Source organism: Anabrus simplex, chromosome 11, assembly GCF_040414725.1.
Source record: "Anabrus simplex isolate iqAnaSimp1 chromosome 11, ASM4041472v1, whole genome shotgun sequence".
Classification (NCBI taxonomy): domain Eukaryota; kingdom Metazoa; phylum Arthropoda; class Insecta; order Orthoptera; family Tettigoniidae; genus Anabrus; species Anabrus simplex.
In genome coordinates this window covers 61225239-61244029 of record NC_090275.1, presented here as the reverse complement: position 1 = coordinate 61244029, position 18791 = coordinate 61225239, and the positions used below count along the sequence as shown (strand labels likewise).

The 18791-nt window shown below is 40.5% G+C and overlaps 1 protein-coding gene across 1 annotated transcript; it reads right to left on the bottom strand.

The window, feature by feature from the left end:
• Positions 1 to 6421: 6421 nt before the first annotated feature.
• Positions 6422 to 12716, bottom strand: LOC136883286 (cuticle protein 64). The gene is made up of 2 exons (XM_067155521.2): positions 12677 to 12716; positions 6422 to 7215 (listed from the first exon to the last, which is right to left on the bottom strand). Exons 1-2 carry the CDS (start codon positions 12686 to 12688, stop codon positions 6697 to 6699), a joined length of 531 nt encoding a protein of 176 aa, XP_067011622.2. The 5' UTR covers positions 12689 to 12716; the 3' UTR covers positions 6422 to 6696.
• Between the last annotated feature and the right edge of the window lie 6075 nt (positions 12717 to 18791).

The following is an 18791-nucleotide window of genomic DNA, read 5'->3' as shown; positions in this document are numbered from 1 at the left end:
TCGAAATATTTGTCCCGAATGAGTAAATTTATAAAACCAATATAAATGGTCCGTTATTGGACGTTATACATTTTCCAGCTAACTCATTCTTGGTTGCCAGCGTTTCGCTCTCGTGTGCTAGGTTGGGCTCATCAGTTGGTACCTAGCACACCTACCAATACGCTAGCTAGTGCATACCGTGGAGGCCACTGCGTAGGCTACTTGGAGCCACCGGCAGTGCCAATGCACTAAGAGACTATGTCTCATTACCAAAAATTGATGCCTGCTTGGCCATCAGATGATATACATGTTGAATCTCATAGGGAATCTGAAATATTTGTCCCAAATGAGTAAATTTATAATACCAATATAGGCCTAAATGGTCCGTTATTAGACATTATAAATTTTCCAGCTAACTCATTCCTGGTTGCCAGCGTTTGAAACCATAGCTAGCAACCAGGAATGAGTTAGCTGGAAAATTTATAATGTCCAATAACGGACCATTTATATTGGTATTATACTTTTACCTTTTTCAGAGACGCCGAGGTGCCGGAATTTAGTCCTCAACCGTCCAAGCCACTCAGCCCGGCTCTTTTCGAAATTCAGTCCGAGCTTTAAACATCCCGCTCAGAAAGTAAAATATCACTTTCCGGGATGTTCCGTAAATGACTATTTCTGTAGCAAGAGCTTATGACTATGACGTAATCTTTAAAGATTTTCAGCATGGCATTTTCCATGTACAGGAATGTGTACCATAACTGTAGAGGGTATTGTCACTATTCTCATCCCAGACCACTTGAAGGACCAACAAAGAAATACTAATGATAATAATAATAATAATAATAATAATAATAATAATAATAATAATAATAATAATAATAATAATAATAATAATAATAATAATAATAATAATACCCAGTGAGTTGGCCGTGCGTTTAGGGGCGCGCAGCTGTAAGCTTGCATTCGGGTGATAGTGTGTTCGAATCCCACTGTCGGCAGCCCTGAAGATGGTTTTCCGTGGTTTCCTATTTTCACAGAAGGAAAATGATGGGGGTTGTACCTTAATTAAGGCCACGGCCGCTTTCTTCCCACCCTTAGCCTTTTCTTATCCCATCGTCTCCATAAGATATATCCATGTCGTTCAGTTCAGACTTCAGTTTTAAGAACATGCGTATTCTCTTAAGCTGAGGAGATTAGGTCACAATCGTAAACTATTTTCATTGTCTTGTCTTTTCTTCGGTGTCGTGCTAATAACTGAAATTAAATTGTTCTCTGCTATAGAATAGCCCTCATTAATATATTTAACCTTGTAATATACTGAAAAATAATGGAAGAAAGCTCATTGTATGACAGAAGTTCTCACTCAGTGAAGAAACGATCCCATGAAGTAAGACTTTGTTTACATCAAATAAGTGCTCAATTAGGAAAGAGACAAGTCTGTGAATTTCTTTTGTTAAAAAATTTGGACGTTAGTGATAAATGTGGGATTAGTACTGCAATACTTTAAGATTAATTTAAGGTTTGTTAACATTTTCGGATTGTTCCTTGATGCGATAACGCAGAAGTTAATTTGGGTGTCTCTCTGAATTCAGGGAGATATTCATCTCGATTTAAGGGTCAGCCGTGATGTTACAAGTCCTAATAGGGACTTTAGAAGAAAAGAAAAGAATACAGATAATATGACCCTTAGAAGCTCCTTTAGTATCAGTAAGTTTGCTGACAATAGGCTGACGTATTTGAAAACCTTCAAATATCACAGGACTGAGCTGAGTTCGAACCCGCTTACGTTCTAACGTCTGAGCAATTGGGCATAGTGAGAGAAAATAAACGACGCCTTTGAAATGTAGTGTTACAGAATGTTACAGATGGGGAACCGAGTGAGTTAGCGACGCGGTTTTCGTCACGTAGTTTTGAGTCTGCATTTGGAAGATAGTGGGTTCGAACCTCACTCTCGGCAAGCCTTAAGATGGATCTCCATAGTTTCCCATTTTTAATTAATACTTTAATTGCACCCAGATAGCCATAAAATACAAATTGTTTATTTATTTATGTTTTAATTAATTAATTCCATTTACCCTCCAGGATTGTTTATTCCTCCCCGAACTCAGCGAGGGATCCCATCTCTACTGCCTCTAAAGCAGCGTCGTGGATCCTGAGACATTTGGTCGAGGATACAACTGGGAAGGAGGACCAGTACTTCTCCCAGACGGCCTCACCTGCTATGCTGAACAGTGGCCTTGTGGAGGATGGGAACGTTGAAAGTGATAGGCAAGGAAGGGGAAAGGAAGCGGCCATGGTCTTAAGATAGTTTCCATCCCGGCATTTGCTTGGAGAAGGAATGGGAAACCACGGAAAACCACTTCGAGGATGGCTGAGGTGGGAATCAAAATCCCTCTACTCAGCTGACCTCCCGAAGCTGAGTAGACCCCGTACGGTCGGTCCAACGAAGGTAGTCGTGTAGTTAAGTCCTGCTCCGCTAGTGAGTCTGGGCGAACACACCACATTCGGTTCGACTGATCCACATTCGCAGTCACTACGACTTTCGTTGGGAACATGGAACGGGAGTCCAAAGACAGGGCGAAAGTAAAATCTGAGAGGATGCAATATGGATTACTAAATAAACAAAGGATGAAGAGCGAAGTGTGGGAATACTTCTTGCTAGTAACAACTGCGAAGAGTCAATATGCAGGATATGTTCCATGTCAACGTTGTGTTTCCTTATTTACATTTACTTCTACTGTGTGTGTAAAGTTCGGACGAATACAGTGCGACCATCAAATAAAGAACTACATGATAACAAACAAAACATTACGAGCACAACAAATCTCCATCCCTTTACGGTTGTTTCGGTAATATGCTCCTAGAACTATGTCCAAAACGAGTTAATAATGGTGCATATTATGGACGAATAAACATTTCCGATATTCTTACTACTAAAAATATTAATTAAAATATCGCCTTTCTGATGACGATCCCTTTGTATAGTGAAAAAGTAACATAACAGAATATCCAAGTCTTGCTCTGATAGCGAAGAAAATATTGTCTATTCCAGCCTCCAATGCGGCAAGTGAAAGAAATTTCAGTTTAGCTGGTAACTTTATTCGTGACAAAAGTAGGTCGCTTAATAAAATATAGTAAACTAGGAGTTACCCGCGGCTTCGCTCGCTTGGATTTCGTAATTTGATAAAGCTAATCTTTCCTCAGTACTGTACTAAGACATTATCTAAAAATCCCTAAAGTATAAAAACTCACCGAAAAATTGAGTTTTATTTACTCCAGAAAGTCTTTGTAAACCACATTTGTGGTATTCCCTTTTGGGACTAAGAAGCGACATAGAACTGTACATGTCTTCTCTCAAGTCGAAGGAAACATGTTTCTTTATTTTTAAAGTAGATTACAAATACTTTTTTCCACGTCTGTAACATCTTCAGTTTTTGAGGTGTACATCGTAAGCATCCTCGTAAAAAATATAACTCTTTTTTCTCCTCTTTTCATCCCCGTTAAAAGCCTCTTCCAAAAACATAAAGAAAATACATTTTCTTGTATTATGAAAGGATTTTCCAAATATTAAGTTCCACGTCTGTAACATGTTTTTACATATACTGTAGATATACCAGTACTCGTTTTAAAAATTCACCCGATTTATTGATTTCACCCCCTTAAGTGGATTTTCTGAAAACAAAAGAATACGGTACGTTCATTTATCAGATATAAGTATTTTTATAAAATTAATATAACTTTTCTTTCATCCCCCCCCCCAAGGTACGTGTTTCTTTATTTTTAAGGGAGATTCCAAATACAAATTTCCACGTCTGTAACATCTTACGTTTTTGAGATATACTGTATCCTCAAAAAAAAAATCACCTTCCTTTTCAGCACACATCTACCCCGTAAAGCTGATTTTTCTTCAAAAAGTGCGCGTTTCTTTTTTTAAAAGGGATTCTAATTACCAATTTTCTTAAGTTTGTAACATGTTATGTTTCTAAGATGTACTGTAGATATGCTCATTTTAAAAATACCCCCCCTTTTTTCAGTTCCTCTTAAGTGGATTCTCCTAAAACAAATTATCTACGTTTCTTTACTTTTATAGGAGATACCAAATATCAATTTTCACGTCTTTAACATGTTTTACATTTCTGAGATATACTGTAGATAAAGTCTTTTTTTAAAATCCATCCCAGTTTTTCACTCCTGTTCACCCTCCTTTAATTGGATTTTCCAAAAACAAAAAATTATATACGTGTTTCTTTACTTTCAGAGGATATTCCAAATACCGATTTCATGTCCGTATCATCTTCAGTTTTTGAGGTATAAGTATCCTCATAAAAGGTATTCAACCCTTTTTTCAACCTGTTTTCAACCCCCTTACGAGGAATTTCTGGAAACAAGAAAGTACGTGTTTTCTTATTAAAGGGAATTCCTAATTCTGATTTTCGGGGCTTTAAACTGTTAAGTTTTTCAGATACAGATACACTCATTTAAAAAATTCAACCCTCTTTTAACCCCCCTTATCGATGGCCGACAGTCCTCTAATTTCGCCAAATTTAGCGGAAAATCCGCTAAGTTGGCAACACTGGACAGTGGCTGGAGGGTGACGGATGTTCTGATCAGCATTCTAAATTTATCCCTGTTACCCTTAGGATCAAGGTCTTTTCAAACCTATTATTTCTGTCTCGGGTTTCCCATTTTCTTACCACGTAAATTCTGAGACTGTACTGCCTTGGTCGTTCCTTGCCAGTACTAGTCTTTTCTTATCCTTTTTCCACGATAAGAAGTCACTGTACCGGTGCAACGTAAAGGAAATAGCAAAAATAAAGAGTAGATCAGGTCATAAATGAAGAAATGCTGAATCGAGTTGGAGAGAGGAGAATAATTTGTCAAAATGTTGGCTAGAAGAGCGAGAGATATCCGCCTCTATGGTGTAGAGGTTAGTGTGATTAGCTGCCATCTCCGGAGGTCCGGATTCGATTCCCGGCTCTGCTACGGAATTTGAAAAGCCGCACGAGGACTGGAACGAGGTCTACTCAGCCTCGGGAGGTCAACTGAGTAGAGGGGTGCTCGATTCCAACCTCAGCTACCCTTGAAGTGGTCTTCCGTGGTTTCTAACTTCTCCTCCAGGCAAATGCCGTGATGGTAATTAACTTAAGAGAGCACGTCAACTTCCTTCCCTCTTCTTTGTCTATCCCTTCGAATCCTCCCATGCTCATGATCAGCAAAGCTGGTGAGGCAGCCTTGGCGAGGTTACTAGTCCTCCTTCCCAGTTGTGTCCCCGACCCAAAGTCTTACGCTCCAGGACACTGCCCTTGAGGCGATAGAAGTGGGATCCCTACCTGAGGGAAAAAGAAAGAAAGAAAGAAAGAAAGAAAGAAAGAAAGAAGGGAGAGATTGATAGAAAACATCTTAAGTCGTTTAGGGTTTATTCATTTGGTTTTTGAGAAGAATCGTGTGAGGTAATAATGTGTAACGGAGAGGTCAAGACACAAATATTACAAACAAACTGGAGTGGATGTATGAAGCAGTTGTTGGGTAGAGATGAAGAGATTGTCACAGGATAGAGTGGCATTGAATGCAGTATCAAACCATTATATGACTGAAGACTCGAAAATCTTAGTGACAAACCAGAACATACATCTCTGTATTTAGCTCGCTGGCCTGAATATACAGTATCCCTTTCAAGACACACAGTGTGGTGGTGAATAATAACCTTACGTGTCTAATGATACGCGAGGAATAGAATCGGTTCTTCACAAAATGAGGAATGCACTTCGTTGGGTTCTTACCAGTTTTATTCACACCAGCTAAGTCTAAATCTGATTGAACTTTACTGCATTAACTTTTATTTTCAGTTCATTTTTGTAGCAGAATCTAAATATTTGCCCAAGAATTTTAGCTTGATACAGTCTATTTCATCGTGATGATTTGTGTTCGGACGGCTACCAAGGACTTCTCTTACTGCTGACACATTACTAAATATACAGTAGACTCACGGAGTTTGCTCTTATTGTTAATTAAGTACTTTATAGATAATGATCTTATGGTCTCAGTTATTATGTATAGAAATTTCGTTTTAAAGTCATTTAGGCTAAGTGCGTATATATTTAAAAGGTTATTTCTTAAAAAATCTAGATGCTTGGTTCTTTTGATCCGCAGACAGGCACTATAGCACTGATCTCCAGGTAAATATCTGCTGGTTACTGAAAATTTGCTTCTGATGAGGTATCCGTAATGGATACTGGGATAGCTTCATAATGTGTTCATTTAAAATTGGGAGCCACTGAAGCACTATCATGAAATGAACCGCTTAAATAATGAGAGCGTTCATAACACATTGCTTATAAATAAATAAATAAATAAATAAATAAATAAATAAATAAATAAATAAATAAATAAATAAATAAATAAATAAATAAATAAATAAATAAATAAAACACTAACCAATGTGTCTGTTTTTATATAAATTTATTATAAATTGATAGCTTCAAGGACAATGCACGACGAAGGAAAGCCTGGAAGGTACAATCGTAATCGTATGTCCATCGCTCACAATAAATTATCAGAAAAATAATTACATATTAAGCGTTTCAAGGAGGAATATGACAAATGGGAGAGAGGAGAGGATGCTTGGTGAACATATGAGAACAACATGAGGTTGTCAGAGGTCGTAACATGAGATTGATACAATGCGAGGGGTCACATGTCTGTCTGAAGCTGATATTCTTAACCATGGTATCCATGACCGTATCCTAGACCGCCCAGACCGCCCAGACCGTATCCATGTCCCAAAGAAAGGGCAGGGGCGGCGGCGTATCCGTGTCCAAATCCGTAGCCTCCATATCCCAGGCCAAGACCGTGTCCGTATCCAAGACCAAGACCATGACCGTAGCCGAGACTGGCAACACCGACCTTAGCGATGGCGGGGGCGGCGGCAACAGCTACGGGAGCGGCGTGGTAGACGGGGGCGGCTACGGCTACGGGGGCAGGGGCCAGGTGAGTAGTGGCGTAGCTGACCTTAGAGACGGAGGCAACAGCAGGAGCGGCATGGACAGCGGGGGCAGCAATAGCGACGGCAGGGGCAGCGGCCAGACCAATACCATATCCGTGTCCACCATAGCCTCCATAGCTTCCATAGCCTCCATAACCGCCATATCCCAAACCAAGGAGTCCTCTCTTCTCTTGTTTCTTCTCAGCAAGCTCCTCAGCGAAGGCGCTGACGGCCAAGGTAAGGACAATGCAAGCCTGAAACAAAAAAGTTATTTAAGGAAATGCACTTTCGAATAAAGCTAATGGACTGGCCGAAGGAAACCCTGGCATAACGACGTACTGGATATTTAAGGAAAGTGACCTTCCCCGGGGATCGAACCACTAAACTCTGAATTTATCGTATTATGAAATGTACCTTAATGCAATCAAACAATGGTTGATATGTGGAGCCCCGATATTGAAGCTTTTATAAATTAGAATATAAACGTACTGAAGCAAATAACAATTAGCCTATATTCTAGACCGGCCAACAATCTTGCTTTGAGATTTACATAAACATTAGGTGCCTTGGCTATTAGAACACTCTAAAGAGAGGGCTAGGTAACACTTCCTATTTGCCAAATTAATAAGCAATCTAAGCTATTGTTGCAGACGATGCTTGGTTGACCAAGCATTGAAGTCTCTTCATGTAAAAGTACTTTATATTCTACTGTATTATTCGAATGTTCAGTACACGCATACTTGACATTGTTACGGAAACTCAACATTACTTGCTTTGAAATCTGAGTCTTCTGAATGAAATATATTTAGTAACAAATAAATAAAAAAACATAGCAAAGAAAAGTCATCTCCGTGCAGGCCATGAAGGCCCTTGGAGTGGTGGAAGTCAAAGGCTTCCACTATCCGTAACCTCGGCACGTGATGGGATAGTTTGGTTAGCTCTACGTCCGCCCGGCTTTTTCCCAAGAATTAACCTGTATTCATTTTTTGTTTAGGCTGAGTGAACCTCGGGACCATATGGACCTCCGGAAGTGGAAATCTCGTTTCCTAAATTTTACGAATTCTTAACGGGGATTCGAACCCACGTCCTTCCGGGAGAACCGAGCACGCCTTTAGCGCCTCGGCTAATTAGCCCCTGAATAAAAAACATACTGAAATAAAGTATTTATTCACTTTCAGTAAGATATTGAAAAATCTTGGTAGAGCTATTGTTTGTTAAGGCAGTAGTTAGTTGAATGTGCCAAATTAATAATCTCTTGATAGAGTTGGTAGTACGAACACTTGCGCTCTAGTACCACAGTTACTTAATCTAAGAAATTTTCCAAGATCGATAGCTGAAAGCCGAGTCCTATTGGTATAGTAGCTAGAGTAACTTTCAGAATACCAATGCTTTTCTAGCTCCGCACACATAGCTAGTCAGCTAATTCGAATGAATCTATAATTATAAAAGGAAGTGTTCGTCTGTCTGTCTGTGCGCGATGCCCAGCAAAATCTACAGCACGCAGAGATCTGAAATTTTGAACACAGGTAGATGGAAAGGGGTCCGAATGCACCTCGAAGCCGGAATTTTCATTTTCGCTTTCGTTGGTGAGTTGTGAACGAAAAACCATCGAAAAACGTGCATTGGGATATGACAATCCAACGTGCTGTCACCAAGATTAAATGCATAGAGTCATTGTCGCTAGGCAACGTACATAAGATAGGTAGAGAACACAATATTCAAGGAGCCATTGTACGTCCAGGGTGTAGGAAACCGTTTTTGGTCTTATATGGTGTGAGGGCGTACGACGCTGTTGATGCTCTGCGTTGAACACGGCTCTGAAACTGATGACGAATATTATTGAAGCCACCATCATGACCGAGCATGCCGCGGGCGAAGTAGTATTCCTCGGACTGTAAGTCTATTGAGTAGGAGGCCATTTTCGGTCCACGACACGAGGAACCATCAGCCCGTAATATTCGGAAGTGTTTGGGTGTATGTGTGCGAAGCCCAGTCAAATCTACGGCACACAGAGATCTGAAATTTTGACATAGGACAATCGCTTAAAGTTGTAGGACTCCATCTTCGAAAACGGTGCTTTTGCCATTGTCAACTGTACGTGGATTGTTCAAGAGTTCGAAAGGTAAACACAATATAGTATACATCTTACCTCAAAATGGAAGGACATTAATATAGTTTATTCCGAAGCTCTAAGGAAACAATATATTTTGTATTATATAACAACGTCTTTTACATGGTTTTAATGTTATTTGCGTCCGACTCGTTGGCTGAATGGTCAGCGTATTGGCCTTCGCTTCAGAGGGTCCCGGGTTCGATTCCCGGCCGGGTCGGGAATTTTAACCTTCATTGGTTAATTCCAATGGCTCGGGGGCTGGGTGTTTGTGCTGTCCCCAACATCCCTGCAACTCACACACCACACATAATACTATCCTCCACCACAATAACACGCAGTTACCTACACATGGCAGATGTCGCCCACCCTCATCGTAGGGTCTGCATTACAAGGGCTGCACTCGGCTAGAAATAGCCACACGAAATTAATTATTATAATGTTATTTGTACCATCCATGAACCCGGTATCTCAAGCATTGAAAGTAATAATATAATAAAAATAAAATAATGTATTTCATGCAATTTACGTCAGAACGACGTGAGTTAATAAATATAAAGTTTTAATTTGCTTTTAAATAAATAGTTTTAAAACATCTAACGGTCGAATTAATAAACGCTGGCAAAGCCGCGGGCACATGCTAGTTGATAAATAAAATGTAAGTTGTCCCTCACAAGCTGTTGAATAAACATTTTTTTCCTCCTCCTATGAATTATGACGATATTGAAAGTTTTAAATCAGATTAGAGCGCATTTCTAGCTCTTAGAAGGTTTAAGACCTCTGTATTTAGTGCGTGCCATGGTTTTCATGTTGGTGATTCTTTGAAATGTGATTGCCCTTTGACAACATGTTTGAAAACCTTTCATTTCCTTGAGAAATACTTGTCGGATTTTGAAAATAATCAGTTTAGTTCTATTTAAAAAAATAGATATTGACGCCCAGATAAAGTACTCAATATTTGATTATGAGGCCCTTAGTAAAAATACTAAAAGTGACAACACGTTTTAGCTAATATAACTCGTCTCTAATGTGTGAGACCATTTACGAGAATCTCCTGAGAAATTCCAACTAAATACTGTAACTGAACACGATATAGAAAGGAAAAGCCGTGATCGGGATCGTTGTTACTTGAGAGTTACTCGGGAATGTGAAGAGTGGTAAGTGAGAGAACTGGATCACTTTATTAAAAAAACACGTCCCCATGTACGCATCGTGCTTGCTAATGAGTATAATTATGTAGTGTGCTCTGAAATATCTGTATGTAACTTTTAATTGGTACTGTCAATCCGGCATGCAAGTGTGCTGGGAATGTTGCCTATACTGCTCCTGATGCGTAAACAAATTTTATATCTGGAGAGAATTCGTGCACTAGTGAAAGTGCGTTTCAGAAACTGTTTATTATCTCAGAAACTATTTTCGGGTTTTTGTTGAAATTTACCCTTTTATGTATATTATTATCGAGGGTTTCGTATTGCGCGAACAATAGATTATCATATGACTTCATCGTTCTTATACCGAGCTCGATATCTGCAGTCACTTAAGTGCGGCCAGTATCGAGTAATCGGGAGATAGTGGGTTCGAGCCCCACTGTCGGCAGCCGTGAAGATGGTTTACCGTGGTTTCCCATTTTCACACCAGGTAAATACCGGGGCTGTATCTTAATTAAGGCCACGGCCGTTTCCTTCCACTTACTAGGCCTTTCCTATCCCATTGTCGCCAAAGACCTATCTGTGTCGGTGCGACGTAAAACAAATAGGAAAAAAATAGTTTCGTTGTTATTATTATCAACTTGCTCCGCTATTTCCACTACATGTCATGCTTGATTTCACTGATCGCATGTCCATCGCTAAGTAATTTGAATCAGAAAACTGTGGATTCATTTCTACCGCTAGGTGGATTTTCAACTAATGGATATTTTTTTCATTTTGAAATTGTAAAAATGGTTTTAAATTATGTTCGCAACGTTTATTCCAAGTCAAAATCCGGAGAGATATTTATATGCTAAAATTTGATCGACAACCTTAGAGAACAGACAATAAATACTGTAGGAAACTTTATGTGCGATATCGAACTCAGTAGCTTTACTCCTTACCAACTTTTAAGTGGCCAATTCCTTTAGGAACTTAAGATATTGTTGTCATCAGGTCTGTATTGTTTTATGTTAGATAGTCGGTGACTCAAGATAATGTCATTTGTATGCTGTTACGTATAGCTACCGTTAGAGTATCATTTATATTTCGTTGATTATACAGTAATTGAGGGAGCTATCATGTTTATCTAGTGCTACTTGAGGAAAGCTGGATGAAATATTACTTCAATGTAGATATTTCTGATGTGTGTGATTCAAAACTGAACAACAAAGTAATCAGATTCATTACGAGTTTTTGCAGAAGCATATCTATCGGGAAGCAGAACCACGTGGGATGCTTTTTAAAAAAATAATTGGGGTGGTATATGAGAGACCGGTTAAAGTAACTGCCATAAGTTATTAACGACTCCTAAATACTTATCAATCTTGAGAGACACCTAGAATTTGAATTACTTAATATGAGGTTTTGATGTAAATAATAATAATAATCGTATGGCCTCAGCTACTGTGTGCAGACATTTCAATTTGACGCCATCTGGCTGTCTGCTCGTCAATATAGACGTTCCGTTTTACTCTAGCCCCACTAGATGGCAGACAGAGTAAACCGAATCTCTCTTGGGCGTCTGTGGCTGAGGTTTTAATGAATTTTGTCGGGTAAACACCAAATGTGTCACCAGGGATCTTTTACATGCCAATATCGTACGACATGGAGTGTCGAATGGACTTTTTTCCGCCCTTCAAAAATCCGACTACCTCTGCCGGGTTTGAACCCACTATCTTGGGATTCGGAGGCCGACACTCTACCACTGATCCACAGAGGCAGCTAGGTTTTGATGTGACTCTACATTAATGACACAGCTGTCTCATCTTTATCAAAGTAAACGGTCTCTTAAATACTTCATCATGGAAGAGACACAGAATAGGAGGCTCATATAACCTTCAGAACTGTAATGCTTCTCGTGAGTGATAGTGTCTTTGGAAAATTTCCTGACACTCTTACGGGGAACTGAAAACACGTCCTTTTGATGGAATAGAATACACTTCAACTAGGCACGCTCCTGCACCTAATTCCAGTACATGGAGCCTTGATAGGTAAGTGCTTCTTACCAAGATTTCCATGTTTCGTATCCTACCCAGTGCTAGTGGGATTTTTGAAATTGTGTACTGAGTCCCTGTAATTTGGATCCCACATAAAATTGTAAGTTCTATGGGTAGAGGTAAAAAAATACCTAATACTGCAAACTAGATGTTTTAAAATATTAATGGTAAGATTCGAAGCTGAAAACGTCAGCATAAACCTTACTAAATACGGTTCGTATCCAGTTCAAAATTGCGCCTTAAATGTTTTCCCTCTCCATTCCACTCATCGTATCCCAGCTTTATAAAGTTCGCAGGTATGCCTCCGAATCCCTGGGCCCGAGAGATCGCGTCACGATCTAGGGGGCCCAGCCCGCCCTTCAGGTGGGGAATTAAAGCATTTGAACAACAACAACTCCGAATCCTGAAGTATACTTACCAGGACTTTCATGTTGTTTGTAGTGTTCCTTGCTGTGATGCTGAGGTTTGACTGATACCTGCTTCACCGTCGCTTCACATTATATACCTGTCCTCGCTCCCTCTACCCTTCCAATTGCACAGTGAAAGGCGCGCCGAGACCGCCGTACACTATGACAACAACAAGACGGAAATCACATCAGATCTGAGCCACCTTCACCTTGCAATGACACAACACTGTGCCAATGTCATCCTACATACTTGACGAAAGTGTGGTAAAACAAAGAGAAACTCTGGCGAATTTCACATTGAAATGTAGGAATTTTAATATACTTAGTAGGAATTTCAAGAGAGAATTCTTAATGGAATAATAAGAACACTGTTACCAGTCTCTTTGATGTTTTTAACGTAGACGTATGTACTTCTGAGACGCTCTTGGTGTTTGGGTAGAACACGAACAACTCCAAGGGTATTTGACCTCCGATTATGTTTATTGTTTCAATTGACAGACAAAAGATGAGATTACCCATTGCAAAAAGTTAAATCTGAAACGTAGTTTTCTTGAAACTAGTAGTATTTATTCATTCATTTCTGTTTACATATTTACAGGACTCTCTCTCTTTTACACATAACTCTTCTAATAGGCTAATATTAACACTTTTGTCCGACTCGTCGGCTGAATGTTCAGCGTACTGGCCTTCGGTACAGAGGGTCCCGGGTTCGATTCCCGGCCGGGTCGGGGATTTTAATCTTCATTGGTTAATTCCAGTGGCCCGGGGGCTGGGCGTTTGTGCTGTCCCCAACATCTCTGCAACTCACACACCACACATAACACTATCATCCACCACAATAACACGCAGTTACCTATACATGGCAAATGCCGCCCACCCTCATCGGAGCGTCTGCCTTACAAGGGCTGCACTCGGCTAGAAATAGCAACACGAATTTATTATTATATAAAAATCTTGTAACTAACTCTTGCATATTATATTACAGTAGTCTTATTATGATTACCATATTAATACTTAAAATAAATGAAATTTGTAATTATCTCTTTCACGCATTATATTATTATTATTATTATTATTATTATTATTGTTATTATTGTCCGACTCGTTGGCTGAATGGTCAGCGTACTGGCCTTCGGTTCAGAAGGTCCCGGGTTCGATTCCCGGCCGGGTCGGGGATTTTAATCGCTTCTGATTAATTCTTCTGGCTCGGGGACTGGGTGTATATGTCCGTCCCAACACTCTTCTCATCATATTCGGACAACACACTACACTACCAACCACCACAGAAACACGCAATAGTGCTTACATCCCTCCATAGAGGGTTGGCGTCAGGAAGGGCATCCGGCCGTAAAACAGGGCCAAATCCACATGTGCGACGCAGTTCGCACCCGCGACCCCACAGGTGTGGGAAAAAGCGGCAGGAAAAGAAGAAGAAGAAGAATTATTATTGTTGTTGTTGTTATTATTATTATTATTATTATTATTATTATTATTATTATTATTATTATTATTATACATAACAAAATCACACCAACCTCAACAGAGTCGAGTCAGGATATCAGTAAAGTACCACGTAAGGTGAAACCTTTTGTGTGGTAATTCAGAATGTTAATTATAAAGAAAAAAGTATATTTAACAACGATGCCTGAATTACGAGTATGAGTGAATGATGGGTATGATCAACAGCACATGGTGGAGTATCGAATAGGAATTGAATATGATGACTGGTATTTTCATGTAGTTATTTCTTCAATAACGGTTTTATTATCCATGACAAAGGATTTAAGACGTTTTAGACTCATTTTCTGGCTTAATGAAGTTGTTTGTAAAGAACCTGAAAGGACATTAAAGAATTTTGGAGTAAAATACAAAAAATTGCGTTTTGTCATGCTAAGTTTTGGTTTTTATACCATACAACAGTGGTGCATCTTATTGCGCGTTGAATATTCATGCTAAACATTCTCAATTATATTTTTGTTTTGCTAATATATTTGTATATTTCAGGAGCATACTGTTGCTTTACATTAAACATATTTGCTTCAGCATATAATTGATTACTTGAGTATAATCTTTATTTCTGGTACATTATCAGTAATACAACTTGTATTCTATTGTTGCATTTTTCTAAGGTACTTCCAATACCAATATTCCATTGCTAATAACAGACTGAACCAAAGCGTAATAAACCTCTCTTAACAATTTCATTACCATTATAGGATAATAACCTGAAATTTCACTTTGGGAGGTGATAGACCGAATGTCATCATTTCTCAATCTACTTTTAATAAAAGCATGATCAGGATTTACTTCTACCAGATAGTCTATTAGGCTTGTTTATTAAGGACTGGAAATTACTGTAGTTTCCTGCAACATGTTGAAATATTCGTCACTGTTGTGCTCATTTAAAACATCTATACTTGTGTCCCCTATTATCAGTTCGGTTTCAACATGGCATCTCTCCTGGATATAATAATCTAACAAACTGATGAACCACTGTTTGTGATATTCATGTCACCGACATACTCCTCTAATAGCTACATTCTTGTTGTCATAGTTAATTAGTACTGTGAGAAATTTAAAGTCATAATACTCAACAATGTTCATTTCGTGATCCAAACCATTGTTACCATTAATAGAACACTCTCATTGTAATAATACACTGACTGACAGAGCAAAAGCAACACCAAGAAGGAGTGGTCAGAACTTTATGCCAATTGCAGGGTAGACTGACGCCACTGAGGTATGCTCATGATGTGAAATGCGCCGCTGTGCTGCGCACGTAGCGAACGATAAATGGGACACGGTGTTGGCGAACGGCCCACTTCGCACCGTGATTTCTCAGCCGACAGTCATTGTAGAACGTGTTGTCGTGTGTCACAGGACACGTGTGTAGCTAAGAATGCCAGGCCGCCGTCAACGGAGGCATTTCCAGCAGACAGACGACGTTACGAGGGGTATGGTGATCGGGCTGAGAAGGGCAGGTTGGTCGCTTCGTCAAATCGCAGCCGATACCCATAGGGATGTGTCTACGGTGCAGCGCCTGTGGCGAAGATGGTTGGCGCAGGGACATGTGGCACGTGCGAGGGGTCCAGGCGCAGCCCGAGTGACGTCAGCACGCGAGGATCGGCGCATCCGCCGCCAAGCGGTGTCAGCCCCGCACGCCACGTCAACCGCCATTCTTCAGCATGTGCAAGACACCCTGGCTGTTCCAATATCGACCAGAACAATTTCCCGTCGATTGGTTGAAGGAGGCCTGCACTCCCGGCGCCCGCTCAGAAGACTACCATTGACTCCACAGCATAGACCTACACGCCTGGCATGGTGCCGGGCTAGAGCGACTTGGATGAGGGAATGGCGGAACGTCGTGTTCTCCGATGAGTCACGCTTCTGTTCTGTCAGTGATAGTCACCGCAGACGAGTGTGGCGTCGGCGTGGAGAAAGGTCAAATCCGGGAGTAACTGTGGAGCGCCCTACCGCTAGACAACGCGGCATCATGGTTTGGGGCGCTATTGCGTATGATTCCACGTCACCTCTAGTGCGTATTCAAGGCACGTTAAATGCCCACCGCTACGTGCAGCATGTGCTGCGGTCGGTGGCACTCCCGTACCTTCAGGGGCTGCCCAATGCTCTGTTTCAGCAGGCTAATGCCCGCCCACACACTGCTCGCATCTCCCAACAGGCTCTACGAGGTGTACAGATGCTTCCGTAGCCAGCGTACTCTCCGGATCTCTCACCAATCGAACACGTGTGGGATCTCATTGGACGCCGTTTGCAAACTCTGCCCCAGCCTCGTACGGACGACCAACTGTGGCAAATGGTTGACAGAGAATGGAGAACCATCCCTCAGGACACCATCCGCACTGTTATTGACTCTGTACCTCGACGTGTTTCTGCGTGCATCGCCGCTCGCGGTGGTCCTACATCCTACTGAGTCGATGCCGTGCGCATTGTGTAACCTGCATATCGGTTTGAAATGAACATCAATAATTCGTCCGTGCCGTCTCTGTTTTTTCCCCAACTTTCATCCCTTTCGAACCACTCCTTCTTTGTGTTTCATTTGCTCTGTCAGTCAGTGTATTTGTACAAGACATCGTTACTCATGTTTACATTATTCAGTGACCAACTTTCTGTTAAAATTATAACATCGAACCTATGATCATATACTGTCAAAACAACGTCTAAAGTGATCTTATTTTTCCTTATGCTTCTAATATTAGTAGAATTAAAGTAGTAGCTCAAAAATAGAGATGGTGAAGAGTTTCAAGTACCTAGGGGAATGGACTGAATGGAACAACCTTGAAGGGAAAGCAATGAAAGCGAGGAGGAACAAAATGGAACTAGCTTTCTAGAAAACCAGGATAACTCCATCACTGGTCCTGACATTTCTGACGCTCAACTTGGAGATAGCCGCCTTCTGACCCGTAAGGCAAAATTTGTGCTAAATAAGTGACGTCACACGCATACTCTGTTATAAGATGGCGCTGTGTTGACTCGCACGCTCAGTTTGAGGTTAGCTGTCGTTGTGAATACATCGTGGACAGTTGTATAAAATAAAAAAATTAATAATGGAAAAGAAAGATTTGGTCAGGATTCTGCACAAACTTGCCAAAGTAAGAGTTGAAGCGAGTAAAGTGAATGATGAAGTAACAAAATGAAACTAAAAGTACGTTACCGTAAGAAATGAAACAACAAAACTATTTAATAAGCAAGTGAACGAAACCTTCCAAACACTGCGGCTGTTACAATATTAACAGAATACCACCATTATTTTAAAGTTTCGTTTCCGAATTTTGGTTACAATAGACGGCATAGAACTTAAGGCTTCTTGGCCTTCTCTTTCCAGAACCTCTTCATTCTTTCGCTTCTCGTCTTTCTCTGCTCTTCGGAAATGATCCGTTTCGGTCTTCTTTATTAGTTGTTTCTCTTCAAATAATTTTAGACTGTTGCCTCTTCTGTTGTGGACCATCTCTTGTGAAATTCCAACTTCTTGCGACTCCCACTTGACCTCTTCTACCCAATTGGAGATGGCCTTTAATCCCATGATATACCTGAAGATCATTTCGGTCAGTCGTTTGTCATCCTTCTTACTAGGTGTCTATAGAATTTCAACCTTCGTTTCTTCGTTGTGTCGTTGATCTTTCCACTTTGAAATTTTAATGAATAATTCAATTCAAAACGCGTTTTAGAGACTGTGCTCCTTCATCAGCTGTGAAATAGTAGTGGATATTGGATAATAACTTATTTTATAATGAAATCAATGAAATACGTGTACTGTATCCCCCTGTCGGTGGGGGCGGTAGAATAACACCCACGCTATCCCCTGCCTATCGTACGAGGCGATTAAAAGGGGCTCCAGGAGCTCTCAACCTGTGAGCGTTGGTTGGCATCTTTCATTTTGACGCCCTTCATGGCCCTTGTATTTCTTTGGCCAATACCTTCATTTTGGAGTGTCGGACCTCTTCCATTTTGTCTTTCTGATTAGTATTATATAACCACCGTCACCTGCGTACTGTAGGGCAACAAACCATACTCTGTTACTGGTTGGGACAGTAAGTCATTATAAAATGATTTTGCATCAAATGGAAATTATTCTATCATTCAACTTTCATCTTTCAATCGGCCAGGTCTTTGACAGCAGAAAAAGAATAACTTATGCCACCGTAGCTCAAATGTAGAGCATCGAACGCGAAATCCAAAGGTTGTGGGTTTGGATTCCCACCGATATCTTTTTGGCCATTTGTTTCTCTGTACTTAACGTTTCTTTGGAATATTCTACATTACAGGTATTATACACGAGTCCGACTCCTTGGATGAATGGTCAGTTTAGAGGGTCCTGGGATCGATTCCCGGATGGGTCGGGAATTTGAGTCAGGTCTGATTAATTCTTATGGATAGGAAACTGGGTGTCTTCATATACAGGCAACACACCACACTACGAATCAGCAAAGAAACACACAGTGGTGATTACATCCCCTCATATATGCTTGGCGTTAGGAAGGGCAGTCGGACGTAACACAGGGCCAAATCCACATGTGCAACACAGTTGTGAAATTACTACCGTTTCGCACCAGTGTATAGCAGCGGGCACTTGGAAAGGCCAATGGCATGCATTTATACAAGAGTAAA